General features: G+C 47.1%; 1 protein-coding gene across 4 annotated transcripts; it reads right to left on the bottom strand.

Moving 5' to 3' along the window:
* Positions 1-27,219, bottom strand: SEMA4F (ssemaphorin 4F). 4 transcript variants are annotated; one of them, XM_080813877.1, is made up of 14 exons: positions 26,941-27,219; positions 24,352-24,503; positions 23,634-23,693; positions 23,308-23,406; positions 18,573-18,666; positions 8,654-8,773; positions 8,403-8,554; positions 7,586-7,764; positions 7,225-7,372; positions 6,878-7,100; positions 6,627-6,736; positions 6,355-6,515; positions 2,608-2,666; positions 1-2,360 (listed from the first exon to the last, which is right to left on the bottom strand). In XM_080813877.1, exons 1-14 carry the CDS (start codon positions 27,083-27,085, stop codon positions 1,750-1,752), a joined length of 2,313 nt encoding a protein of 770 aa, XP_080670003.1. In that variant the 5' UTR covers positions 27,086-27,219; the 3' UTR covers positions 1-1,749. The 4 variants fall into 4 exon arrangements, with proteins under 4 accessions (XP_080670003.1, XP_080670005.1, XP_080670004.1 ...); XM_080813879.1 differs by lacking the exon at positions 26,941-27,219 and adding an exon at positions 19,905-19,958 and having other exon boundaries at positions 24,352-24,455; XM_080813878.1 differs by lacking the exon at positions 23,308-23,406 and having other exon boundaries at positions 26,941-27,184.
* Positions 27,220-27,521: the final 302 nt, after the last annotated feature.

Genomic DNA, 27,521 nt, shown 5'->3' with positions numbered 1-27,521 from the left:
ACTGGTGTAGACACAGCTTTATTGTTTACATGTCTTCCCATTCAATCCTTGCAGCAACCCCGAGGTAGGTATTACTATCCCCACTTTACAGCTGAACATACCAGTGTTCCTACATTAGATCACTTGCAGAATATCATACACGTATTAGTGGCAAAGCCACTGGTAATTCCAAACCCAAGGGGACTCTTTTGAATAGTTCACAGGTTGCTGCCAAGGAGAGTAGAGCCGAAAACTTCCACTGGGAAGGGTTGGATCATTCACTGGAGCTTAGGGCGGGGTCCCTCACCAGGGATGAACGAGGCACATACATGGGCCAAGACCAGAACCGAGCAGGAGAAGCCTAGAGCATCTGGGAGCTGTGAAGCAGGAAGAAGTCTTCATGTTTGGTAGGAGTTGATAGTATCTTCAAATACACGCAGAGCCCAGCTTCCAAAGACCGGAGAAACAAGAGGGCATCCAGCGGCTGCGAGTCCCAGGGCTGACCACAGGGAATGGGATGGTAGGGCTGGAAGAACTGCCGCTGACTGGCACTCCCTCATCTTGACCACTGGGTGGCGACCTCGAGGCATAGTCCTTTAACTTGGTTAAGGCCTTGAGAAGCTGATGAAAACCATACCCACCCACCCCATCCCCCATAAAAATACAGACTCACATGTACCGACAACATTTTGCATACGATTTCAGGGAGTCCATGGACCCCAGGTGGAGAACTTCTGACTTAGGGCAAGGGTGTCAACCTGAGTAAAGTCACTGATACAAACCTATTTTTACGCAACTTGTATTTCCTATGACTGTTCCCCTTTTGTTGTCCCTTAATACTTAGAAGGTTGTGAAGTCTTTTTAACGGGAGCCAAAGAGAAAGAACAGCTGTGTGTGGCAGTGGTGGCAGCCGGGAGGCAAAAACAAAGAGAATGATTGGGTCACGGGTACCGCTGTCCCTCCCGCCCAAAAGGTCACTTTGGGAGTTTTTCCTCTACTCAAGAGAAGGGTTGTAGGAGGTGATGGGGCGGGGGTTGTGGTTTGTTTCTTTTTAGAAAGGAAAGCCATTCCTTCACTGGCTACAGGGTCTGAAGTTCTGCAGGCAATGCCTCATTCCCACCTTCCCCCATCTGACCCCCCGGGGTATACCTGAGCACTAGGTCTGACCCCCAGGTGTACACCTGAGCACCAGCCCAGTCATGCATGCACGTGTGGCCAGGCCTTCCACAAACACCTGCATACTGACACTCACTTTCATGGAAGGACAACTGGGTTGGGGGACATCTCAGGGCAGAGATTTCATCTTGCAACATGGGGATCATGCACTCCCCACAGAGAATCCCATAAACTAAGAGAATGAACAAAAGAACTTAATGCACACTAGCCCCCACCGCCTCTAGCGCTCCTCCTTCTGGCCAGGGCCCACCAGAAGGCAAAGTCAAAGCTACGGCCCATTCCCCATCCTCGAACTAACAGGCCCAAGATAGGGAGCCGAGGCTGAAGGAGTTGCAGCGGTTCAGAGGGCAGAGGTGGGAAAAGTCCTGATTCACTGGAGACAGCAGCTCTGATCTCTCATGAGAATCAGGAGATGAAGCACAGGCCTGGCCCTGAGCCCAGCCAGGCCCAGAGAGGGCAGACACGGAAGTCTAAGTGATGACGCAAAGACCAAAGAGAACTCATAGTCCATAACCATCCTCCAGGCTCAGTACCCCCAGCATCTCAATGGTCATCCCCCTCCAGTGGCCACCCATGCACTAGCGGTCACTTGCCCTAGATGGACGTTTCATCACATGTGGCTAGAGGAGCCCCAGTAAGCCGAATGTGGGCTGGGCTCGGACAAGGATCGAGCAGGAAGGGTGGAGGGAAGCCACCAAAGCCACTGCCCCTCTTGGCCAAGGCCAGGGGCAGCCGTTCATCTTCAGGAGAAGGTGAGGGAGGGTCCTGGCTGTAACTCGTGGTCCCAGACGGGGGGGCCCCCAGATCCAAGCCCACCTTGTCTCTAGCCAGAAGCTCCCTCTGTCGCCGCCGCTGCTGACGCCGGCCAATCAGAAGAAGAGTCAGCGATGCTGCAAGAACCCCCAGGAGAAAGCCAGCCAGTCCAGCACCCACTGTGTGGGCCTGACTTGGGGGACCCCGCTGGCTGCCCCACACCAAGCTGTAAGCAGCCACCACACGGGCCGCGCCCCCCTCCTGACATTCGCAGGCGTAAGCACCCAGGGCGCCTGGGGTTACTACCACCTCCAGCCCCTCCCGCCGGGGGGGAAGTGCAGTCACCCCACCAGGCTGATGCCACACACAGGACGCCCATGCTGAACTTGGGGAACATGGCAAGACCACGTGTGCCGCTGTAGCCACAGGAACTTCAAACACTACTGGGCGTTCTGCGGAGAGAGAGCAGAGACACGAAAGGCGGTAATGCTACTGGCTGGGCTGTAACACAGCGAATGATGGCATGGTATCATACCCAAGAAGGGGCTGTGGGGACAAAGATACAAAGCAGATACCCAAAGACAGTAAGACCATAAGTCACTGGGTACCATATCTTTCAATTTTTAAAGTGGGTCCCAAATGGACAGCATTCAAGCCCCCTTCACCCACTCCACCCACATTCCCCTAAACCATACAGACCTCCCGGCTCTTTGGGACACAAGGAAGACACATCTGCCGACTCTATGTCTTGGACCAGCCTGTACACAAGAGAATACTTGGTAAATCCAGTGCCAGCATCCCCTTCTGATTTCCTCAGTACCAGTGAACATTCAGTAACAGAATGAAATCACAGCTCCCATCATCTCATAAATCACTCCTAAAACTATCAGTCAACATTCTCTTAATGTAAAATTTCCCCCCAATACCCCCTTGACTATTTGTGACACTTGCCAAGTCAATTCTAGACATATTTCCATCAGACCACAGAGAATTAAATTTGCAGTAAGTCTGTTGGAAAGGTGTTTGGAGGGTGCTTTTAAAAAAATGCATACTAGTGTTCCACGAAATGTATTTGGGTATCTATAACCACAGGATTTCTCGGGGGAAGAAAAAAAAAAACATAAAAACTACAGTTAACCTGTTTTCTATTAAGAGAGAAAATTTCTTTTCTATAAAAGTTAATCAAAATTCTATGAGGGTCAGGGAGATGACTTTTTGTTTCATAAAGGCTGCTCCTCTCTATGGAGGAAATTTCTCTCTCCAACACCTGCTTCAAACAACACAATCCTGGTACTTCCAGGATATGTGTGGACTGTGCCTGAGAGCAAGGCAGACTGCCCACTCCGAACTCCCATCACCACTCCCTAGAGGGAGACCTTCCCCGAGCTATCAGTGGAGATCAAGTTCTATCTGAACACACAAAAGCCTCAAGCAAAGACAGACTCCATTTGAGTGTGAATGCCTTCCACATGAATTAAGGTCCCTGAAATGAGCTCCAAGACTGGTATGAATATATTACAGTCTTCTGGGTAAAACCAAGGTCACTTAGTTTGGGTGAGAGCTAGGAACATGGGAAGGCCATACATGCAGCTATAGCCACAGGAACTCCACAGTCTCTTTTTCTCACTTGTATGAATTGAGGTGTGGAGGATAGAGATCATAGAAGTACCAACCTGGTGGGATGCCTGAGTGGCTTAGTCAGTTGGGTGTCTGCCTCTTGATACTGGTTCAGGTCATGGTCTCAGGCTTCTAGGATGGAGCCCCACCCACCTCACCTCAGACTCTGCGCTCAACAGGGCATCTGCTTCTCTCCTTCCTTCTCTCCCTTTGACCCTCACCCTTTACATGCACTCTCTCTCTCACATAAATTTTTAAAAAATTAATTTAAAAAAAAAAGAAGTACCAACTTGGTAATTTCCTGTATTACCAAGAAGTAAACTAGCATATAGACATACCTCACACCCCCCAAACACATATATCTTAAGGGGACCCTGAGTACACAGGATATCCAAAAACAACGAAATTCTTATTTTAATGGGTATTAAAACAATAAAGCACTTGCCTTGTCTTAGCATTTAGAAGTTCTCCCAAAAGAAACTACCAGATCAAAGTTCTTAATGAAAAACTGATTCCCAAAAAAAGTCTTTACTTCTAAAATTTTGGTAGCCTTGTGGTTCAGTAATATGTACAAATATACTGTAAATTAACTGGGCTTCAAAATAGGAAATCTCAAAGTCAGTTTGAAAGAAATACTTTCCAAGCAATCAATTAAAAATGTTTTATCAAAGGGAATATCACCAAAAATGTCAAAGACTTAAGAAAAACACCAATTTCAATTGATGGACATTGTCTGGATCCTAACTTAAGCAACTATCTTAAAGTATATGCTGGCTTTGAGAAAACTGGAAAATTGGAACACTGACTGGATGTCTCTTGACATTAAATTTATGGGATAATAATGATAATACGGTTTCATTTTTAATTCCATCTGTGTTAAAGATGTATACTGCCAGATTTATGGATAAAGTGACAAGATGTTCAAGATTTGCTATAAAACAACAGGGAGTGAGTGAGGGTATCAGTGAAGCAAGGTCAGGAGTTGATAGTTGTGAAGTTGAGCAACAGATGATAGGAATTCATTATTGTATTATTTGACTTTTGAATGTTTGAAATCCCTTATAATAAAATGGTTTTTTTTTAAAGATTTTATTTATTTGATAGAGATCACAAGTGGGCAGAGAGGCAGGCAGAGACAGAGGAGGAAGCAGGCTCGCCGCTGAGCACAGAGCCCGATGCGGGGCTCGATCCCAGGACCCTGGAATCATGACCTGACCCGAAGGCAGAGGCTTTAACCCACTGAGCCACCCAGGCGCCCCTAATAAAATGTTTTTTAACAGAGTTCTTGTTGGGGGCAGGGGGCACACCTGGGCGGCTCCGTCGGTTAAGCACTGACTTCAGCTCAAGTCATGACGCCAGGGTCATGGGGTGGAGCCCGTGGTGGGCTCTATGCTCACTGGGGAGTCTGCTTGTCCTTCTACCCCTCCCTTCACTCATGCTCGCTCTCTCTCTCTCAAATAATAAATAAAATATTTTAAAAATTTTAAAAAGAAAAAAATGAGAGAGAGTCCTGACCTGAGAGAGATATATACTGAAATATTTCCAATGGATATGATGCCAGGGATTTGCTTCAATATGACATAAATTTTAAGCTGGCTGCTGAGGGGAAAAGAGATGGTCAGATGCCCCAATGGTTGAAGGAGACCAGTGAAGAGATTGCCAGAATAATCCGGTCAAGAAGTAATGATGGCTTGGACTTGAGTCATAGCGGCAGAGAAGGATGGGAGTGGCTGTGGACTGAGGATATGACAGATGGAGCTAGAGTCAGTACAAACTGCACGATAGCAAGGGCAATTCTGGCTTGGATGGAGGTCCCTTTCTTACAATGATGAAAATCACAGGTAAAGCACGTGAAGGAAAGAGGAAACAACAGTGCGTGCTGAGACTCGCTAAGCTTGAGTTGCCTGTGAAGCCTCCCAAGGGACTATCAGGTAGACCGTGAGGCAGGGAATCCCACAGGTCAACTAAAGACACATCAGTGGTGGTCAGCGACACTCGGCATTGAAGATAATGGGAATGTGACCACTTCAAGAGTGTGTGGAAGTGTAAGGAGAAGGACTGAACCCCAAGGAATACCAACATTTGGAAGTGGGATGGAAAAGGAATCAGTAAGGGAGACAGACTGGTGGGGGAAGGAGGAAATCCGGGATTACGCAGGGTCACAGAAGGCAAGAGGATCACAAGGAAGTTCGGAGGGAGCAGTCAAGAGCGCAAACACTTCTGAGAGCTTTTGTAAAGTGAAAACTGAGAAGTGTGTGGCAACCTGGAGGTCAGTCACACAGTCAGGGCAGGTCCAGCAGAGAGGCAAGGACACGGATGAGGCAGCACCAGACGGTCAGTATGGACTGACGGATGGACACACAAGTGACACAAACAGAATCATACACACACACACACACACACAGGATTAACAGATGAGAAACTTTTTTTTTTTAAGTAGCTCCACTTGGGGGGCCTGGGTGGCTCAGTCAGTTATGCACTCAACTCTTGATTTCAGCTCAGGTCATGATCTCAGGGCTGTGACATCCAGCCCGGCATCGGCCCTGCACTGAGCATGGAGCCTGCTTGAGATTCTCACTGTCCCTCCCCCTCTGTACCCCAACCTCACCATCTGCACCCCCCCCCACTCACGCTCTCAAAAAAATAGAATAAAATAAAAACAAAGTAGGATCCACGCCCAATATGGGGCTTGAACTCCTCACGCTGAGATTAAGAGTCACATGCTCTACCAAGGATCCAGGTACCCTGACAGATGAGACATAGACACAAACACGTGGATGGGCCGGTGCCCTGGGACAACAGGCAAGAGACCAACACAGCGATACTCACCCGCCATGCTCGCCAGCATGGGCCACACACGCATCCAGCCGGAGGCTCCAGGCACAGGCAGGGTCTTGGGCCAGAATGCACTCCGAGCAGCTCTGGAGACGGCCACAGTTGGTGGTGTTCACTTGTGTCACCTCGGTCCGGGAGCCCACCAGGAGCCAATTCTACAGAAAGAGAGTGAGGAAGAAGACACTGGCTCTCCCAGACCTTAGGGTAACACACTGGCTTTGGACTCAGAGGTACCCCCACCACACTCCCCCAAATCTATAACTCACCTGATACAATTTCATACTCTCAACTGGCTGCGGCTCTGGGAATAAGGCCAGATCCTCCAGGACGCTGAGCTGGGCTCCAATCCGCACAGCTCGGTGGAGGTGTCCATCCTCTAGGAAGCAGACAGGTGGCCAGACAGAATGACAGAACTGCCCCTGTGCCTGGCGACACTAACACCTGTACGTGCAAGACCCGCTCCTTGACAGGAGCACGTGTGCCCTGGGTGTGCTCCTCCCTGGGCCGTTAAACATACCTGTCCCCAGGTAGAGCACATCATACTCTGTTCCTGAGAGGCTGGTCACCCTGTGCGCCACAACTCGGAGATAGGCTGTATCCGTAGTGACGAGCAGGGGATGGTCATCGGTTGGAAATACTGGCCGGTCCATGAGAGGGTGGTCCCGGATGAAGGTGAGCACACGATCAGGCAGGGAGAGCGATGAGCCAAACTGCTGGAGCTTCATGTTGTTGGTGAGGCACTAGAGGAAACACAGGACAGGTGACAGTTTCCCAGGGGCCAGGAAGCATCTGTGATGCCTGGTTGGGCCCTTTCTCTCCTGTGGCCACGCAGGTGTGAAGTGAAGAGACGTCCCACCCCCTCACCTCTCCAGGTCTAGGCTGGGGGACATCATTGTCCATGACAGGCAGTCCCCTGTTGCAGTCATGTTTCAGCTCTCTGAAGGAACCATTCAGCACTGTCCGAATATCTTGGGGTTGGAAGGCACAGACTGCAGAGATGGCCGCCCCCTCCCTGTAAGAGTCACAGGTTGGAGGCAGATATTTGGAGGGAACAAGGGAATAGCAACTCACCCCTGACAAATAAGAGGACCCATGAGAAATGCAAAGGGAGCCATGAAGCACGCTCCAGGGACAGCCCACCCCCTCTGAAGCAGACAGCACGACACTGCACCGATCCCCCATCATCTCCACCCCGCAACTCTCCCCCACAACAGGCTCCCCTCACCACTGGGAGGAAAAGATGCCGTAAAAGATGGGGGTCTCCGATCCGTGCTCAGGTCGGAGAATGGCCATGTCCTGCAGGACACTGGAGGCCCGGCCATGCTCAGGGCCTGGGCAGAGTAGGTCAGCCTTCAGAAAGGTCGTCCATCTGTGCTGGAGGGTCTTCCGGCCCCCAAGGTCTCCCTGGGGTGACAAGTACATGGGAAGTTCTCTTTAGAACAACATTGTGGGAGGCATGTGGACACCAACAGAGGTTTCCCTATCTTCAGGGCAGACACAGACAGATGGGAAGACAGATGCACAGAAGAGCAAGGATGGAGATACGGAGTACTGCAGGGGATAAGGAGATCTGGGGTTGGATGGGGTCACAGTAACAATGGCGGTGACTGAGTTCATTGCACACTTATGAAATACCGCCCTACAAGCTTTCCATAAGCCACCTCATTAAGTCCTCAAAACAACCCTTATAGCTAGAGGTCATTACTATCCTCATCTCACAGGGGAGGCTCAAAGACGCTAAAGGACCTGCCTAGAGTCACAGAGGCAGAAACTGGTGGAGCCAGGACTTGAACCCAGGACTAGCTCTCAAAAGTTCCTGCCTTTGACCTCTCCACCAGTCTACCTCCCGTGGACATGTGTCATAAGGGTAATTATAGGGGTGAATGGCCAGAGCCTTTCCCCACACTCCCCAAGCTCCCAGAAAAGAAGTTGGGACAGAGGAAAAAAGGAGACAGAGGACAGACACAAAGACAGAGGCCCAGAGAGGAAAAGACAGGACAGGCAGAGCAGAAGAGGACAAACAGTTGGAACAGTGGTCTCACCGCACACACACGGGCCACCCGTGGGACCTTAATGCGCTCATATGAGTCAAATGCTCGGGAAGTCTCGGTAAAGAAGAAGTAGATCTCATCATCTCCGTCTTCATCCCCCCACTCGGCTGGGCTCAAGGCGACGGCTGCAGCAAAGGCTGGGGCTGGAGAGACCAGTGGCCTCAGATACCACAGACCAGGCTGGGGCCACTCGGCCTCAGCCAGCTCTGTCCCCCACCAAGCACCCCGCCCCCTCTCCCCACCGTTAAGCCAGGAGGGCAAGGTCTCTGTCCGAATCCAGTCCTCGGTGCGACCCACAGCCCGGGAGATAATCGGCTCCGTCCCCAGGTAATTTTTCACAGTGGCAGCATAGAGGACGCCCCCTGCAGGGCGACAGGGAGGAGACAGGCTGTCACAGACAACTGAGGGAAAGTGTTGCAGACACAGCAGCATCTCACTTCCAGTCAACATAGACACAAAGCGCTCCAGGGTGGGAAAGGCCACCAGTGTTAAGGGAAAACTGCCAGTATGCTGATGTGCAGGAAGGAAGGGGAAGGGCTGCCCTGGTGAGAATCAGGCTTTGTCTGTTGGCTTGTTTGTTGTCATAGCTGTTTTTGGGCCGCCTCTATCCCATACTGTAGTGATAACACAGCGACGCTCCAGGAAGGGGGCTTGCTTTGCAGCATGCCCGGTCTGACTTCCGCTCTCCCACTCTGGCACACGTCTGAGGGAACTGGTACTCTTTCTGACTGGGGGTGGACCCTGCTCCAGAACCAGGCACAGCTTTAGGGTGTACCTGCACCCATTGGGGAATTGATCAAAACACAGGTTCCCGGCCCCCGGGCCCAGTAACTCTCACCCAGCAGAGTTAGAGGAGGGTCCAAGAACTAAGTTTAAGCCACCCGAGTTACCCTCATGTGGGTGATTCAGGACCTCCCTCGGAGGAACACGAGCCTTCGGGATTCGTGAATGCTGCACAGGCAGCCAGAGGAAGCAGCAAGGAGGCGGACCCTCTCTCCTGGTACAGTGCAGGAGCACAGGTCCTCCAGGGATGGTGGGGACTGGAGAAGACAGAAATCACAGACCCCCAGTAGGAAGGGGAGGTAAGTTCTGTGGGAGGAGTCTAAGACACCTATAGCCGCCATATAACACATACAAGCGCTCACACGCAACTAGGAGACAATAACTCAGGAGTAGCAGGTCGTGAGCCCCGGAGGAGTTCTGAGTCTCCCAGGAACTCTGGAGAGAACAGAGTGGCATTCCTTCACCATCCACTATGTCTGAGCCACTGTGCCGTGTGCTGAGCACAACACTGCCTCTAAGAGCCCCCTTAGAGTCTGGAAGACAAACGTGGGCTCAGGTACCAGGAGACACTGGGGGAGCACAGAGGAGGACCCAGCTACATCTAACCAGAGGTGGGGGGAACAGCCCCCAAGAGGTGACATCTGAGCTGGGTCTGAAGAAGGAGCAATTTGCCAGGGGGCTGGACTTCAAGGAGGAAGGCAAGCAGGTGGGGAAGAGAGGAGCCATGTTCAGGGACGTGGGGTGCTCCCTGTGGCTACAGCTCTGGTGGGGGCCGGGCGCCTGCTGGGCTAGTGAGTGGAGATGGAGCTGGAGGTGAAAGGTGGGCACCCAATTGTGAAGAGGCTGCTCTGCCACAGGATGTGGACTTTATTCTCCAGGTAAGAGAGAAAACTGCAGATTTTCTTGAGGAAGAGAGTGGCATGACCAGTTCTGGGCTTTAAGAAGGTAATGCTAGTTAAGTCCATTCACACACTCCAAGCAAGAGTGGAGGCCGGAACTAAGTAGCAGCAGAGGAAAGAAAATTGTAAAAAAAAAAAAAAAAAAAAAAAAGTAAATAAAATAAAAGGGCTGGATTGGGGGGATATTTCTGAGGCCAGATCAATTAAAAAGATTTGAAAGTCAACTGAATATGAAAGGTGAAAGAATGGAATAAAATAATGTCTTTAAGATCTCCAGCTTCTAAGATGGATGACAGCAGAGGGTGATACTATGAGCAAAGCAAGGAAATGAGAAGAGAGAACCAGATAAAGGAAGTAGTTGGGATTACCAGATGTGGAATGTGCTGAGGTTGAAGTCCCTTCAGGACATGTGATTGGAGACTCTGAAAGGCCATCAGACAGACGGACCCAGGCAACAGGGCTAGTCAGGCAACTGGGGAGTCAGGCTTAAGCCAGGCCATGAATGTGACAGCCAAGGAGAAAGAGGAAGTGAGAAAAAGGTCCCTGGGGATACCACCATTTCAGGGGAGGGGCTACTGAAGACAACGTGGAAAATCAAGTCCAAGAGGCTAGGGAAGCAAGAGAGACTGGTGTGCTGCAAGGCGATGCAGGGAAGGCCCAGCGCGGGCCATGCGGACTCATGCGCCTGGAAGGAAGGGGTAGAGCAGGGCCACTCTGGGGGAAGCACCAGCATCCTGGGGTCACAGAGGCCTGAGCAAACTTGCTTGTCTCAGGTGCTGGAAAAATAACCACTATTTTAAAAAATACTTCCTACAAAGCAAAAAAGGGTCAGAAAGCCTCTGAGGGTGGCAGCAGAGGGTTAGAGGGTAGGGAGGGGAGACTATTCTATCCCTGGAGATGGTGAAAAGAATCCAAAGTGCTCTGGAGCTCGGAAGGCCTGGCTTTGGACCCTGAACACTTATAAGCAGTATGATCTTGGCAAATAAGCTTCAGGAACCTCCAACCTAGAAGGGAGATAATACCACCCTCCACTCGGAGCCCTGCTGAGGGTTAAATGCGATCCAAACGTAGAGCCCACATAGGGCCTGGCACATGGCCACCATTCAGTGCGGGTGAGTTGAGGCTCTTTGTGAAACCTCAGGGACCACATGCTTGAGTTGTTGCCAGAAGGGGGGCTATAAAATAGCACCCCCATTCCCTCCCAGAGTACTTCAGGAAGGACAAAACCAGGTTGAGGGCATGGTCTGCCAGCACACAGAACAGCGAATAAGCCAACCATCTGTACTTCCACGGCGGGTGGAAAACTGATCCGGGGGCGCCTCGGTGGCTCAGTGGGTTAAAGCCTCTGCCTTCAGCTCAGGTCATGGTCTCAGGGTCCTGGGATCGAGCTGAGCATCAGGCTCTTTGCTCAGCAGGGAGCCTGCTTCCCTTCCTCTCTGTCTCCCTCTCTGCCTACTTGTGATCTCTGTCTGCCAAATAAATAAATAAAATCTTAAAAAAAAAAAAAAAACTGATCCAGAAGCCAGAGTTACAATGAAAAATCCCCCTACAAGAATTATACACAAAACGCTCTACAACCAGAACTCCCACGGAAGCTGTGTCATGGACATCCTGAGAATGGAGAGAGATCTGTGGAGGAGATAGTCATGAATATTTAGGAGCATGACTTGGTGCGGAGCAGTTGGGGTGGGGGGGTGGCTACAAACAAATATTTTGTAAGGACCCAAAAGCAGGTGGAGGTAAAAGGTCCCAACACTTTCTAAGGGATCAACGGGGTCAGTCAGGAACTCTAGAGCCCAGAATTGCCAAAGAGCACACTCACTTGGAGGAAAAGAGGAGAAGGTCACTGACACTAAGGGACAGCAGGAGGGATCAGACACTCTTGGGGGAAGCAGCAGGGTTCCAGGTAGTCCAGGAGTACCAAGGGGCTTGTAAAACATGCACACACACGCCCCAAGGAAAAGGAGCAGCAGCCATCACAGTCACAATTTCAGGAGGACACAACATCACCACATGTCCTAGATTCTCCAGGATGGTGTCAATCTCAAATATTATGTTGCATTGCTCATTAACAAAATATCCCTGTATGTGCAATCGTTGGCAGGTTAGTACTGAATGGATCAATTCAGTAAACATTAAAACACACATTTGCTATTGACAAAAGAGAATGATGCCCACAATGCTGAATTCAGTGAACAAGCTGGTTAGAAAAAAAAAAAAATACAGCAGGTACGATATAACCCTATACTTTTAAAAGACATGTATATGTCTGCAGACATAGGAAAGATGGGAAGGAGCGACAACTCTACAGTGTTAATAACGCATTTCTGATTAATGGAATTACAATGATTATTATTTTCTCCTTTCTACATTTTTGTACCCGCTGAATGTTTGTTGCAGTTACCATCTTTCACTTTTATATCCCTCCAAATTAAGATATATTTCATTTTGGAAATACCAAGGGAAAAAAAAAAGACTGAAAGCCACAAAAGATGAATCACAACCAAAGAAACATCACAATTAAAAGTGGGAATAGAGCTCTCCTCACCCAAGCCTAAAGCCTGAGACATAGGCTTCCCGGATGTGTTAGCAACAACACTGACAGCCTCGCACATGCCACGGCAGTGAGCACTTCCCTGCACCTGGGGTTTCAATTTTTCACTCTGCTACCAAAACGGTCACTTCTAAAGAAGATGTAATTAATAGGATTAATCATTCATTAGCTTTTTTAAAAAAAAGGATTTTAAACACACCCTAGCCTGCCTTCCTCCACTTCCTTTTCTTCACACAGTCAGAGCTTTGCAAGATAGCTAGCTCCTAGCCTAATAGTCCCCACTTCCTTATCTAAGGATGAGGCCAGCTGGATACTTTTTTTTTATAGAACAGCCTACGATGAGGACATAATTAGCTAGCTGGAGATGCAGCGTTTATTCTACCTTTTCCTTTGTTGTTCACACAGTATTTCTGTCTTGTTTCAGTGTGTGAATGCTAGTCTTGGAGCAAACACGCCTGAATTTAAGAGGGAAGTCTAAGGGGCACCTGGGTGGCTCAGTGGGTTAAAGCGTCTTGCCTTCAGCTCAGGTCATGATCCCACATCGGGCTCTCTGCTCAGCGGCGAGCCTGCTTCCCCCCTCTCACTCTGCCTGCCTCTCTGCCTACTTGTGATCTCTCTCTGTCAAATAAATAAATAGAATCTTTAAAAAAAAAAAAAAAAGAGGTAGGTCTGACCCCAAAATGCCAGCAGCACCCAGTATATCGGGAACATTTGCAGTGCTTCTTGGCAGATGCAGTCATCGCAAGATACCATGCGAGCAAACAGAGATGATTAAACACAGGATAGAGTCCCAAAGAGAAAGAACAAATACTCCTTCCTCCCGCTCTTCTCAATAAAAGCCCTATCTGTTACAGGATGTTGCTAGGAGAACAGAGGGTAACTGACTGCTGTCTCCAGCTGGGGTACACGGGAAGGTAGCAGCACTGTGCACTCAGAGGAGGGGACTCTGGTGGTGGAGCAGGTTTGGGGGAGGAGAGTGAGGATGATGAGCTTGGTTTGGGACATGCTGACTTTGAGATCTGTGGGACAACTACATGAAGATGTCTGGAAAGCAGCTGGATACATGGTCTATAGCTCCAGATAACGTCTGGGAGGCATCAGAATGCAGTGGAAACAAATCTGTGAGGCTGGTTGAGACCACAACCACATAGAATGAGAAAAGAACAGGACCCTGAGAGGGGGTCCAAGGAACCCCAACCTTGAAAGGATGAGTGGAAGACAAAGACCCTCCAGAGGAGACAGAAGGAAGTGCCAGTGTTCTTAGGCTAATGTGAACATTACTGTCAAATTATCTGCATTTTTCCAAACTGGAACAGTGCAAAAAGAGACACTGAGAAAATGTTAATTTTATCTAAGTGCAGTACAAATACATGTCATATTTGAAGACAAGATTTCTAAGGCTTTTCCCTAAATAAATGCCAGTACTAATAAACACATGGAAAGTTGTTCAACCTCACTCATGGAGATGCAAGCAAAAATACATAAAATTGGGCTCTGGGGGAGGTCATAATAAACTGTATGTTTATTTTTTTTTAAAGATTTTATTTATTTGACAGAGAGAGATCACAAGTAGGCAGAGAGGCAGGCAGAGAGAGTGAGAGGGAAGCAGGCTCCCCGCGGAGCAGAGAGCCTGTTGCGGGACTCAATCCCAGGACCCTGGGATCACGACCCGAGCCGAAGGCAGCAGCTTAACCCACTGAGCCACCCAGGCGCCCAACTGTACGTTTATTAACTGTATTCCCTGGGACTGACAAGGGTGCAATGAAAGAGGCCCTCTTGTCAATGCTGGTGGGACTAACTGGAGGGCAATTTGGCCAAATCCACTGAGTACCATAAAAACCTTTACACTCTTTGGCCCAGCAATTCTACTTTCTGGATGGACTCATATGCAATTAATTAGATTTGTGTAAGGGATTTACATAAACATTTATGTGAAAAAATTTCTCCTGCAGCAATATTTATAAAAGCAATCATTTATCTTACATTTTGAATGTATAATTATATGGGAATAGACTGTGCTAATTCAAGTGATGGGAGAGTATGCAATCACTGAAAATCATGTTTTGAGTAATTAATTCTATGAGAAAATGTTCAGTATACAAAATTAAGTGGCATATGTACGATAATGCCAATGTATTACAAATATACACACAGACAAACACAGTAGAAGAAAATACTCGAAAACAGTATTAGAGGCTACCTGGTGATAACTGAATTACAATTGGCTTTTCAGTTCCTCCATTATATATTTCTATATTTTCTCAATTATCCACAATGCACACTGTAATTTTTAAAATTTAAACAAGAAATACTCTGCTATTATATTCTAATAATATTTTCATTACTAAAAGCTCTTCTTTCTATTTCAAAATACCTCTATTATCCTCAAGGACATTTTTATAAATCCTAACTGGGAATTTAAGTTCTAGTTCTTACACAATGTTGTCACTACTCTCTATACTGCTATTTTCAAAACAAAGGGGCAGCAGGATATAACAGATCAACACTGAAAGCTCCAACTGAATACTCGTCCTTAGGTCAAGTTTAAAGAAATTTAAATTATAGCCCTATAAAGTACCAACTTCAGAGGAAAATGTATAATATTGGTATTGACTGTGATTTGGATCGAATTTAGCCATTCTAAATAGTTACAAAGTGACTTCTGATCATTTCCATCGGTTATCAGATGAAAGGCAACCTGAAAACAAAAAAGATTTAAAACCCTTTTGAGGGGCGCCTGGGTGGCTCAGTGGGTCAAGCCTCTGCCTTCGGCTCAGGTCATGGTCTCAGGTCCTGGGATCAAGTCCCACATCAGGTTCCCTGCTCAGCGGGGAGCCTGCTTCCGTCTCTCTCTCCATCTACCTCTCTGCCTACTTGTGATCTCTCTCTCTGTGTCAAATAAATAAATAAAATCCTTAAAAAAAAAAAAACCCTTTTGAAAAATGCCTTTCCTTTTTGAAAATGTTCTTTTGTCATACAATGATCTTATTTATGAAAGTTGTGTTCTTAAACCACATGCTAATATGAATTCACCTGCTGACTGGAACACAGAGATTACAGGCAGAACACAGAGTATAAATATTACTGCTTGAAATAAAGATAGTATGTTAATTAATTACCTTGGAGTTTATAATTAAGAAGTCATTTTGTTGATAAAAAAATTATGTAGAATTAAGAGACAACCGATAAAACTGATCTTTTTTTTTTTTTTAAAGATTTTATTTATTTATTTGACAGACAGAGATCACAAGCAGGCAGAGAGGCAGGCAGAGAGAGAGAGGGAGGGTGAAGCAGGCTCACCGCTGAGCAGAGAGCCTGATGCGGGGCTGGATCCCAGGACCCTGAGATCATGACCTGAGCCGAAGGAAGAGGCTTTAACCCACTGAGCCACCCAGGCGCCCCTGAAAGAACTTTCTTAATGACCCAATGACTGGTTCAGAGTTTTGCCAAAGATGCTAGATAAAAAGCCAAGAAAACTACTAACTAAACTGTTTCTATGAAAACATGTATGACTATAAACAAGGTCTCATTAATTTCAACTGCAGATGAATGATAAAAATGACGAATTTTGTATTTATCAGATTGAGAGTTCATGTTCATTTCCAAAAACTTTTTGTTATTTTATTACTTTCCAAAAAGGGAAGTCATTAACTGTAGGACTAAGTAACTTGTATAGCTAGTTTTTAAAACTTTTTCTATAAAGCCACAAGGAAGAAAAAAATTTCACTGTTAGATCTTGTGTCTCAACTTTTGTTTTTCATAAAATGTAGCCCAAAAGAATGGGTAAAAATTAATTTTACAATAATGAACAGCAAAAGTCAGTAAAGAAAGAAAAAGCAGTACAATGAATGCTGCTGAGTCAACTGATTAGCTAATTGGGAAAAATAAATTTAGATTTTCACCTCATGCCATTCATCAAAGTAGGTTCCAAACAGATCAAAGAGTTAAACATTTGGGGGAAAAATCTGTAAGAAGAAAAATTTTTATCTGCTCACTAACTGAAGAAGGATTTAGCTTAAAGACAAACGTAACCACAAAGGAAGAGATATAGATCAGAACACATATCACATCTGATAATTGGCCCAAGAATATGAGTATTCTTGGATTTACCAAATCCAAGAATATATATTTGGATCTATATATAGGTGTGCATATATATGGATCTACCAAAGAAGAAATAAAAATAAGTACTAAAATATGAAAACTTCCTAATATTAACTTTCCTAATATTCAAAGAAATACAAATTAAAACAAGGTGCCATTTTTTAGCCTCAAATTAGTAAAGATTTTTCAAAGTGACAACAATAGTATTCTAGTGAAATTTATGTGAGAAAAAAACAAAACACTCTCATTCCCGCTGATTTAGAGTGTAAATTGGTACACTCTTTCTAAAAACTCAATTAGCAACAAATAATGAGCCATAAAATGTTCACACCCTTTGAGAGTAATCCATTTCCAGGAATCTTGAGATAATCTAAAATGAGGACAAAAATTTATGCACAAAAATGTTTATTACAGTGTTACGGGTATTAGCAAAAACTTTGAGGTAAAATAAATAAATCTGGAAATCAAATAAACTTATATAAGTGACTTGGGACTGCTTAATTAAATTATGGAATGTTCACAGGATGGGTAGCATCATATTATTAAATTTTTCTTCACAAAAAATTATTAAATCGGACATGCCTGGTTGGCTCAGTTGGTTAAGCATCTGTCTTTGGCTTGGCTCAGGTCATGATCTCAGGGTCCTGGAATCGAGCCCCGCATTAACTCCCTGCTCAGCGGGGACTCTCTTCTCTCTCTCTCTCTCTTTCCCTCCCTCCTTCCCTAACCCTCCCCACTGCTCATTCTCTCTCTCAAATAAATAAAATCTTTAAAAAGTTTTTTAATTGCATAAAAATGCCTATGATATAAAGTTTCATGACAAAACTCAAAATTAAATCTATGTGGCATGACATTTAAAAGTTTTACAATATACACACACTCATAAAATTTCTATTTACCTGTTTGTTTTACATTGTTGTGAGAAAATGGCTAGACTATCACTGAATTTGAAGGGTGTACGTGGGGGTAGTCTGACCTAAAAGATAGGCTATGTGCCACACAAACAATTCACTTTGTGGTTGCTGCAGGATTACGCATTCTCTAGAAAAGATTTAGGGATCAACTGTGATTGAACCATTGCACACTTGAACTGTATACAGCTTGGTCAAAGGAAGTAAGAGCAGGAATTTGTTTAATAGTCATTACCGATTACTGATTCCTCTGCGCAACAAAGGATTGGCCAGCAAAATTTATATGCACAAGTGCAGATGCAAGGACACACACACATTTATTTTAAAAGCTAGAAAGAAATATCCCACACTATTGGCAGTGGTTTTCTGATACCCTAGAACTGTGTAAAGCTGGTAAATACCAGACACTCAAATTCCTTCCTCCCGTCAAACTATTCACATTGTCCAAGGGCTCAAGTGCCACGTGTAGCTCGTGGCTACCGTTTTAGACAGCACAGATGTAGAACATTTCTATTGTCCCACAAAGTGCATTTGGACAGTGCCTTTCTACAAGATTTCTTAGGTTCTTCTCCATACTTCTTCTAAATGTATTACAATATGCATTGTAGTAGATTCCTCGTATAAATGGGGGTGGGAGGGAGAGCATTATGAGAAAAGAAAATGAGGTTAACAGAGCAAACACTCACACTAGAGGTGCAGAGAATAGGTTCTAGAGAAAACCTAGGGGAAGAATCTGGGGAAAAGCAGGAGGGCACAGGCACTGTGGGAAAAACAGGAAAGGCCAGAAAGAGACACAGGAATAACAGACATTGCAAGGAAAGGAAAGAAAGACACAGAAATCCCAACAGCAGGGGTGGGGAAGGAGGCAATTACAGCAAGGAGCCACAGGTTCTGGGCTCTCCCCACTCACCAGCCATTACAGCTGCTGACCGCTGAGCTGGCTCAAAAGGACATTTCCCCCGGCCATTCTCAAGTCTTTCAACCTGCTGGAAACTGGACACATCCTACAGACCAGAAGGGGGCAATTGGTTTAGGGTCATGGACAGGCTCATGGTAAGAATTACAAAGATGGTCAGATGAAGGAAAAGCTCAATTTCCATTCATCACCCATTCGTCTGCTACTATCCCCATAACTCCCAGTCTGCTGTTCTGATTCACCCACCCATTCCAGCATTTCCCACCTCTGCCATCCCCCTTCTTGCCAGTTTATTCTTCTTCCCACTATTCCCCTAGTACCAACACCCACATGCCCTGCTGAAGGAACCCCACGGATGGTCCTAGAAGACACTAAGAGGCCGAGAGGCAGATCTTTCCTCCAAAATGCTAGGATTTGCAACTGGCTGGGGTCTATGTAACAGGACAGGGAGGACGAATGGAAGAGAACAGGCCTCCTGACGGCTGGAGTTCTTAGGAAGGGTAAAGAAGAGTGCAGGCTAATATAAGATCATCTGAAGCCCAGAGGCTTAGAGAGAAGGGCCTTCCTCCCTCTACTCCTACCCCAAGGATAAAGGACAGGACCAGAGTCAAGGATACATAGAAAGGGGGAAGGGAATCCGCAAAGTTAGCGAAGACCTGAAACTCAGGTCAGAATTTGAGGATTTGGCAAGTAACCACCTTCTTCATTCAGCGACTACAGCAGAACTGACCTGGACAGGAGGTGAAAGATGGAGAAGTCCGCCAGTACTAGCCAGAAATTACCTTACCTGAGCACCAGCACTAAGCCAGCCTTCAAGATAACATTCAAAAATGGAAACCAGGGATGACTTCAACCAGAGACGGGCAGAGAAGTTAATGTGGCTGGTTAGGAATAGAAGTTATGGCATGGAAGAGGCAGACACGACACGTCCAGTTCACTAGGGAGGGCATATGGTGTCACTGGAGCACAATTACACCGATGGTGGATGGAGGAACCACACTTAGCCCCTGAGTGTAAGTATACTATGGGCCCATTCTGACCACTTGTCTAGTAACTACTGTCCACAAATACAGTTTTGTTTTACCAAGATAGCCTTGAACAGGGCCTGTTAAAATTAGGTGTGATCTGAGGTCCCCAAAAAGGGAACACTGGGTGAAGAGAGTCTTCCAGAATGAGGGAGCCCACAGGGGCACAAGCAGCCCACCTGTGTGGGAGTGGGGGCAGCCTAACCTGAGAAAAGAGATGGATGACAGCTCAGTGAGAGATTACCAAGATGCTTGGGCACTTTGGACAAAGATTAATACGTGCTGCCAGGGTTCTTCTTACCTGTCCCCGGAAAGGCAGCAGTAAGCTCCTCCTCTCCACACTGCCTAGCCATGCCTGCAATTTACACCACAGGTTAATATCCCTGCAGTATCAGTCACTGCCTGGATAAATTTTTGAGCAAGAGACTGACAAAATGGCTCCCCATTGCCTAGAATACAAACCTGTTAGCCCAAATTACTTCCTTTCCACTGCTCAAAATGAACACTTTCTTCCAACCAGACCTGGATCCCTTGGTATTCCCAGAAAACAAATCACGCTCTCCCATTCCCATGCCAAAGACTACCCCCTTATGTTTCACCAAGGACCCCTTTTCTCAGTCCTCATCCTCTTCATCTTTATGGTGCAGCTAGTAGTTTTGGCTCACCCCCTCCTTCAAATAGTCTGTCTTCTCTTTGAAAGTCTACCATCCTCCCCTATCTAATTGCTGCTTCTCTATCTCCTTTGGTTGTTTCTATTTTCCTTTCTAGATCCTAACTATGTAAAATCTATCCTTAGTCCTCGTCACATATACTCCAATGACCTCACTCATTCCTACAATTCCAGTTAGACTTTCTGTGCAAATTATTCCTCAAATTCTCTGAAAGTTTGATGCCTTCCAATCTCTGGTTTGTGTCTGCACTTGGCAGCTGGACTTCCTCACACAGATGGCCTATGAGCCCCTTAAAACTCAGTAGGTCAAAACGAGTCCTCATCCAGTTTCCCCAAATGGCATCACTATATTATGTAGGCTTATAATTTTTGAGCAAGTGAGGCTCCTATTAACTAGATAGGTTATGCTTACTGTCTCATCAAAGTGACATTTAGTTAGGGTCTGAAGGGGATAAGACCCCTCCGCTACATTCTCTGCTGAAGGTTGGGATTCCTCATTGTATCATCAGTGGTGTGGAGGCCAAGTCCCTCCAGATGAAAGACAGAGCTAGGCAGGAAGGCTCTCACTGAGCTGTAGGGCTGGAATCCAACCTTTGGCTTTGGCCAAGAGTTCTTGAGAATAAGAATGCATCTTCCCCAGGTGGTTAGGAGGAAAAAAAGAAAAGATGGTCCCTGTCACATGAAACAGAACGAATGTCACAAGACACTGAAACCAGATAAGGTCTTCTGTGCTGCAGGCTGGATTAGAAGAACTGGGTTGTGGGGTAGAACGACACATAGCTGGATTTAAATCTTGGCTCTGCCTCTGCTAGCTACATATTAGACATGGTGCCTAACTTCTTGGAACTTCCATTGCCTTGTTTGAAAAATGGATATAAATAATACCTAAATATCACAGTGCAGTGCTAAGAACTAAACTCAGTCTCAAATATAAAGTCCGTAGTACCACGTCTGGGACAGAGTACATCGTCAACAGAACAGGAAGTCTTGTCATTGCTATTGTTAAGTCTAGCATTCTCCTCTGTTAACTGCTAAAATTCCCTCAACAAAGCCAACTAAAATATTTTCTTCCAATGTCCAACGAGCTGTCACGGAATGGCAGCACTCCACATTGTTAGAGCTGGGGAGGTCCAGTGCTTGAATTGCCTTTTGTAAGAATCTGCATTTCTCTGAGCAATCAACTCTGAGTGAGTGGTCAAAGCTTGCACATAATAGTTATACATGGTCTCAAAGTCATCACTCTGGGACGTGAGAGGTTCAGCACTAGGGATAAGGCAAGAACTTGCTTAAACAGAAAGGAGTTGCCAGGTAGCAGGATCAAACAGTAAAGGCACGAGAGCACTGAGGATGTCTAGAGGGCAGTCTTTGTATATGGCTTGATGAGTTAACACAGCTGATTTCAGGGGCAGGGTGCTGTACCCTATATTTTCCTACAAACACACTTTGGCCAAAGGATGGTTTTTCATTTCAAATACCTGCTAGATAGGAGAGTTCAGAGAACAAGACAAAAGTCATGGGAGTGCAAAGGCAGACCCTGTACTTCACTCTGGTTGCTGAATTTTCTCATGAATGGATAGAAGTCCAATCCTGACAGGATGTACAGAAAACATTTTATGTCTATACAATCTAACAACCATTAGGGTCCCCTCAGGGAGCCAAGGAAGAATAGAAAGCTCTAGGAGACTAACTGAAAGTGATCATGTTGTCTCTGAGCCATGGCGCCAGTATTCATACCCACAGGGTCCCCAAGTGTGTGCAGGCCGGAAGAAGACCTATGTGGCAAGGGTAGTTCTACCATTACTTCCCAAGCTTTGTGAGAACTGCAAGGAAACCATACCCTCAACATCACCTGATGGGATATAGAGATTTTCAATACCACCCCGAACTGGAAACCTTCCCAAGATGAGGAAGCTATCCACACCCCAGTGAAGAGTCTTTCATCCACATTACGAAAAGGACTCAACCAAAGACCGGCTAACCTCGGGGGCAGCCTAGATGGACTGACTGGGGCAATCAAACGTATAAATTACAGCATAATTTACATCTCTGTATAAATTACAGCCAGAGATACGAGGATCATCTTCAATAAGGAGGGGTTTGGACAAATGCACTGACAAGATCCAGCTGGCAAGGAGTGCTCCAGTTTGCAGAAGGGGTAAGTCAGAATCTACGGTTAAGGATCAGGGCCGGGAAAGGGAGTCATTGCACTCCTCCTATTGCTCCTTGGAGCAGAAAGGAAAGCCACTGAATACAAAGAACATGGGAGGCTTTTGACTCATCCTAGGTTCCTGTCACAAGCGTGTGCTGGCAGAGGACCAGAGCTATCCAGAGGACTGCTGGATAACTGATGGGAAAAGCTGAGAGTTCAAAAACATCAAGACCTTCCTGGGATGCCACCAGTCCCCTTACCTCCAGAAGCCATGACTAGAGGTGATCAGGGGAACACATGTCCCAAGCCTGCCTGAGCGTGAGAGTAGAGATGCCCAGGGCTCCAGCAGCAATGAACAGGACCCAGAAGAAAAGGTAACCGACAGAATGCCCACTTTGAAGGCAAGATCCGGGTACTGTATTAGTGGGTAATGACCTCAGAAGCCATGAGAGCAGAGGGTCACAGCCCACACAGAATGAAGTTGGCAGTGGAAGTGGGAGAAGGGAGTGAGAGAGAGTCACATGCCCTGGGACAAAGAAGCAGGCATGGATTGTGCTGACTAAGAAATGGACCTAGGCTGCCTGGACAAAGCGTACACAGAGCAAAGGAAACATGAGTTACTGGCCTCTGAAGTCTCTCCTGGATTTATCCTCTCCGGGGCTTAGTTAGCATCCCTAATTCCCTTCACCATCCCTCCTCTCTCCACACTCTGTATACCTTACCTTCTACAGACAACCTCCTCCCCCTCCCATGGCAGACAAAGGCTCCACCCTGTGAGGACATCCCTCACCCCCAATGTGTATCATGCACAAGTGTTGCCTTAAGCATGCCCCCCTTCATGGTCACTCACAGAAGACCCTTCCCATCCTCCCACCCGTCACTCACAATAACCCCGCACTTCGGATCAAAAGCGAAGGTGCCACAAGTGAGGAGGTGAGAGGCATTGGCAATGGCGAGAATCTGGACAAAATTGTGACATTCGTCCTGGGGGTCAGAGATGATTAGAGAGAATTAGAAGCAGCAGGTACAAGGAAAGGTAGGGTAGGACAGTTAGAGGCAGCTCTGGGATCAGAGATGACTGGTGATGACATGGCGTTAGAGTCCCTGCCTGGGCCCACTGGGATGGGAGCACTGCAGAGGACAGACACAAGAGTCAGGGCTGGAACTAGGTCTCAACTGACACTCAGGACCAGGACAAGATTCACACCTACCTCCTTCTTGCCTTTTTTCCTGCAGTTCTGTCTGTGGGCTTCAGGCACCATCCAGTCAATCTGAGAAAGGAGAAGAATTGTTTCTTCCAGATTCTCCCCAAATTCCTCCCAAGTCAGAGTAGGTCAAATAGTTCCACAACCTCCCTCAATTTGAGAACTGCAGAGCCCCCCACCCCCATCCGGACCCCGACCACCACCACCACTGATCAGAGCATTGTTTTTTAAACTGGACATCTCCACCCATTAATGAGTAATAAAATCAACTGCTTTTATTTTTAATGAAATAGGATATATCAGAATGTATCACATATAGGGGAGTAGATATTATTTCAAGAAAGGGTTCTTTCAATACATACTTCCTGTCCTGGGTAAATGCATCAAATATTTCTTACTAAGGGGTGGTCAAAAAAGTTTAAAAGCTATTGCCCTAAAGAAAGGTGATTCTAATGATTCCTCTGCCCACAGTGACCTGAAACCTGGTCACTGTGTCCTCCTCCCTATCACGAACCTCCCTCATAGCCTCCTCAGTCACCCCCCCACCGCTGTCACTTTTAGCGAAGATAATGAATATTCTTCCTATGTTCATTTTCACCAACACTCCCCCTCCTACCATCACCACTGTTACATATTTGGTTATTATGAATACCCCCCCCACCAATCCCAAAAAACTATGTATCTAACCACATGCTCTGGGGTCCTCCCCATTTTCATCTCTCACCCTGCGGGGTCTCTCCCCTGAGAAGGGCAGGGATAAAGCGAAGATGGTGTCCCGGGCGCCGACATAAAGCGTATGGGAAGCAGGATCCACAAGGAGGACAGAGTAATTATATGTCTGAGGGACAGTGAACCGGGTGAGATAGGAGTCAGCCTCTGGCAGGAAGAGAGGATGAGAGGGGAGAGTGATATCAGCCATTGCTTCATAAGGGTTGGGTCCACAAGAGCAAAGCTCAAGGGCTCAATTTCTGTTTTCTTCCAAGTACCATTTATTTAGCAGCCAGGAGGGTGAAAAATAGAGCTTTTACAGGCCAACCATCAAACCTCCCCAAAGAGAGAGGACTGAGAAGGCCAGAATATTTAGCACACAATGCAGTCAAGTATGCTTTTTCTATAAAAATAGAACACTTTATTAAAATAACAGCATAAATATTAAGTCTAATTTCTATTCATAGCAATATGATACATAATTTGAAAGTTCCTATAGAAGGTGTAAGTACTTCCCTCTCAATTTCTTTTTTTTTTAAATTATTACTTATTAGTAACTTCTTTTTACTCAGAAGGGAAACAATTCACTCTTTTCACCAACACTTTAGGAGACTATCCCCTATCTCTCCCACTGCTCTTGTCCTTCCCAACCCCACCCCATTTCCACCCAAAGAGGTAAAGGGTAGACAAGAGTGTGTGCTTTGGAAATGGACCAGCCTGTGTTTAATGTGGCTCTGTCACTTACCAGCTGTATGATCTTGAGTAAGTTACTTGCCCTGAGCATCACTTTCCTCACCTGTAAACACCAACAACCAGGCTTGTTGACAGAATTAAGTGAGATAACATATGTGGAAGCAACTGACATGTACTACATGTTTCAAAATGGCTCCTTTCTTTCTTACCTAGGCATGTGCTCCATTTGGGCCAAACCTAAACTTCATATCATCATTCAAAACTCTATTTAAAGATGATGACAAATAAGTTAGCATGAATTTACCCTCTTAGCTCACTCTGGGGCCCCTATCCCTGCACCAACACAGCTCTACGTGCTTTGCCGTCTCAGCCACCCTCAAGACAGAATGGCTCCAAGCCATTCATTCCTAGTTGTGCTGATGTATGGGGCCCCACCCACCCCATCCTCCCACACCCAAATTCAAGTCTATGCTGTACCTGCCTATACTCTCATGCTCATTATAAGTCCTGGAACACCCAGATTCCCTGCATATCCCCAGCTCCGTTTCACTCTGCTATCTAGACTTCTCTGAATTTCTGGTTATCAACCCAGCCAGACAACCTCAATTCTATCTTGTGGCTATTGCTCCAGCACAGACAAATCCCCAGTCTCTGACCACAAGTTTGTCTTCTGGATTCATAGCAACCCTAAATGTCACTAGTCTGAAGTTCAGACTCTACACTACTATTGCCCACTTCTGAGGTTTTGCCAATAGGTTGTCCTTTCAGCTTCACTAGCTCTGTCTGCACAGGAAGCTAACACTCATTGTCCACGGAGAAGAAAACAAGGTCAGTGGCCATGCTCACACCCACCTCAGCAGAAAGCCATTAAAGTGTGAATCAGGGGCACCTGGGTGGCTCAGTGGGTTAAAGCCTCTGCCTTCAGCTCAGGTCATGATCCCAGGGTCCTGGGATCCAGCCCCACATCGGGCTCTCTTATCAGCGGGGAGCCTGCTTCCCCCACACACACACTGCCTGCCTCTCTGCCTACTTGTGATCTCTGTCAAATAAATAAATAAAATCTTAAAAAAAAAAAGTGTGAATCACTCCAATGACCATTTTTAACCCTGTGGCATCCTCTGCCTTCTTCCTCAACTCCTTCCCTTTTTTTTTTCCTTCTGAAGATTTTAGAAATCATTTAAACAGAATTTTAAATCAACTCACTGAACAGTTTCCCAACATTCAGTGTAGGGAACGAGTAGAGAGCAAGCAACACTGAGGAGTTGAGAGGGTTAGGATGGATCATGGTCCAGAGAATGGGAGTTGTGTCAGAGCTGTGAGAGGCCTGGGAAGTGGGTTAGGGAGAAGAGGGCTACCAGCAGGGCAAAAAGCTTGCAGAAAGATATAAACGATGATAAGGGAATGGATTTGAGAAGTGAGCAGATGGAAATGCTGAGCTGGAGAAGGATGGGCGGCTTGAATAGAATGACAGACCAATGAGTTTGGTAGAAGAACAGGCGTCAAGCTGGCGTGAGGGACATCGGTGTACGTTTGGGAAGACAGAATAAGGGAGAGGGAACTCAAATGGAGGACCTCAGGAACTCCCCATCCCCTGCCCGGGGCTCAGGGTCCGCGTCTGCCTGGTGAGGGGCTTAACCCTCTCTCTGTTCTGCGAGTAAGGGGCCGCGGGGTCCACCGGGGCGTGTCTTAGGAGCCGAAGCGCGAAGCGGGTGAGCGATGCGGAGGGGCAGCACCGCGTGGGGGTCCCGCCCTGGTCCCGGTGGGGCGTGGGCGGCGCGAGACGCGGTGCGCTGCGGCGCGGGGCCCCACTGCGCTTGCCCGGGTCCGTAGGGAGAGCAGGTGGGTGCGGGCACCTGCAGGCGGGGCCTGGGCGCGGTGCGAAGGGCTGAGGGCGGGGGCGCCCACGCCTTACCGGAGATAGGAAGCGAGGTCCTGGGCACCGAGCGGGGGACGCGGCCGGATACTGGGCCGCTCAGCACCGCCAGCAGCAGCAGCGGGAAGGGCGAGGCCGGAGGTGGCAGGGAGCCCAGGAGGGGCAGCGTGGCAGAAGCCAGCATCTTTGGCTCCGCCTGGCCGCTGGGTGGGGCGCGTCCAGCCACCTGCGCTCAGAGCCGCGGCTCCGCCGGCCTCGGTCCAACTCGGATCTCCTCGGTCCGGTTCGGCCTGCGTCGGCCAGACAAGAACGCAACCCGGCTCCGCCCCTTCAAGAAAGGACTAATGATCGGGCCGATTTCCTCCTCCAGCCAATCGGGGTAGGGTGGAGGCGGAGCTAAGGGGCGGAGAAGCCCAACGCAGGTACAGGAGGAGTTAAGCCTAGGTATAGGTGGGAGTTCTGCTTCGGAACCGGGCTGGAGGCGTGGCTCCAGGTCTTACAGTGGCAGGTTTGCTCAGTGGGCTCCAAAAGCTCGAGTGCCTGTTACCTGTACTAATAGGGAAAATATGTGTATAATGGGTACACACACCAAATTTCTCAAAAGTATTATTTTAGCAAGC

The sequence above is a fragment of the Martes martes genome (genome assembly GCF_963455335.1).
Source record: "Martes martes genome assembly, chromosome: 9".
Taxonomy (NCBI): Eukaryota; Metazoa; Chordata; class Mammalia; order Carnivora; family Mustelidae; genus Martes; species Martes martes.
Note: the sequence above shows the minus strand (reverse complement) of the source record. Positions and strands in the feature narration are given on the sequence as shown.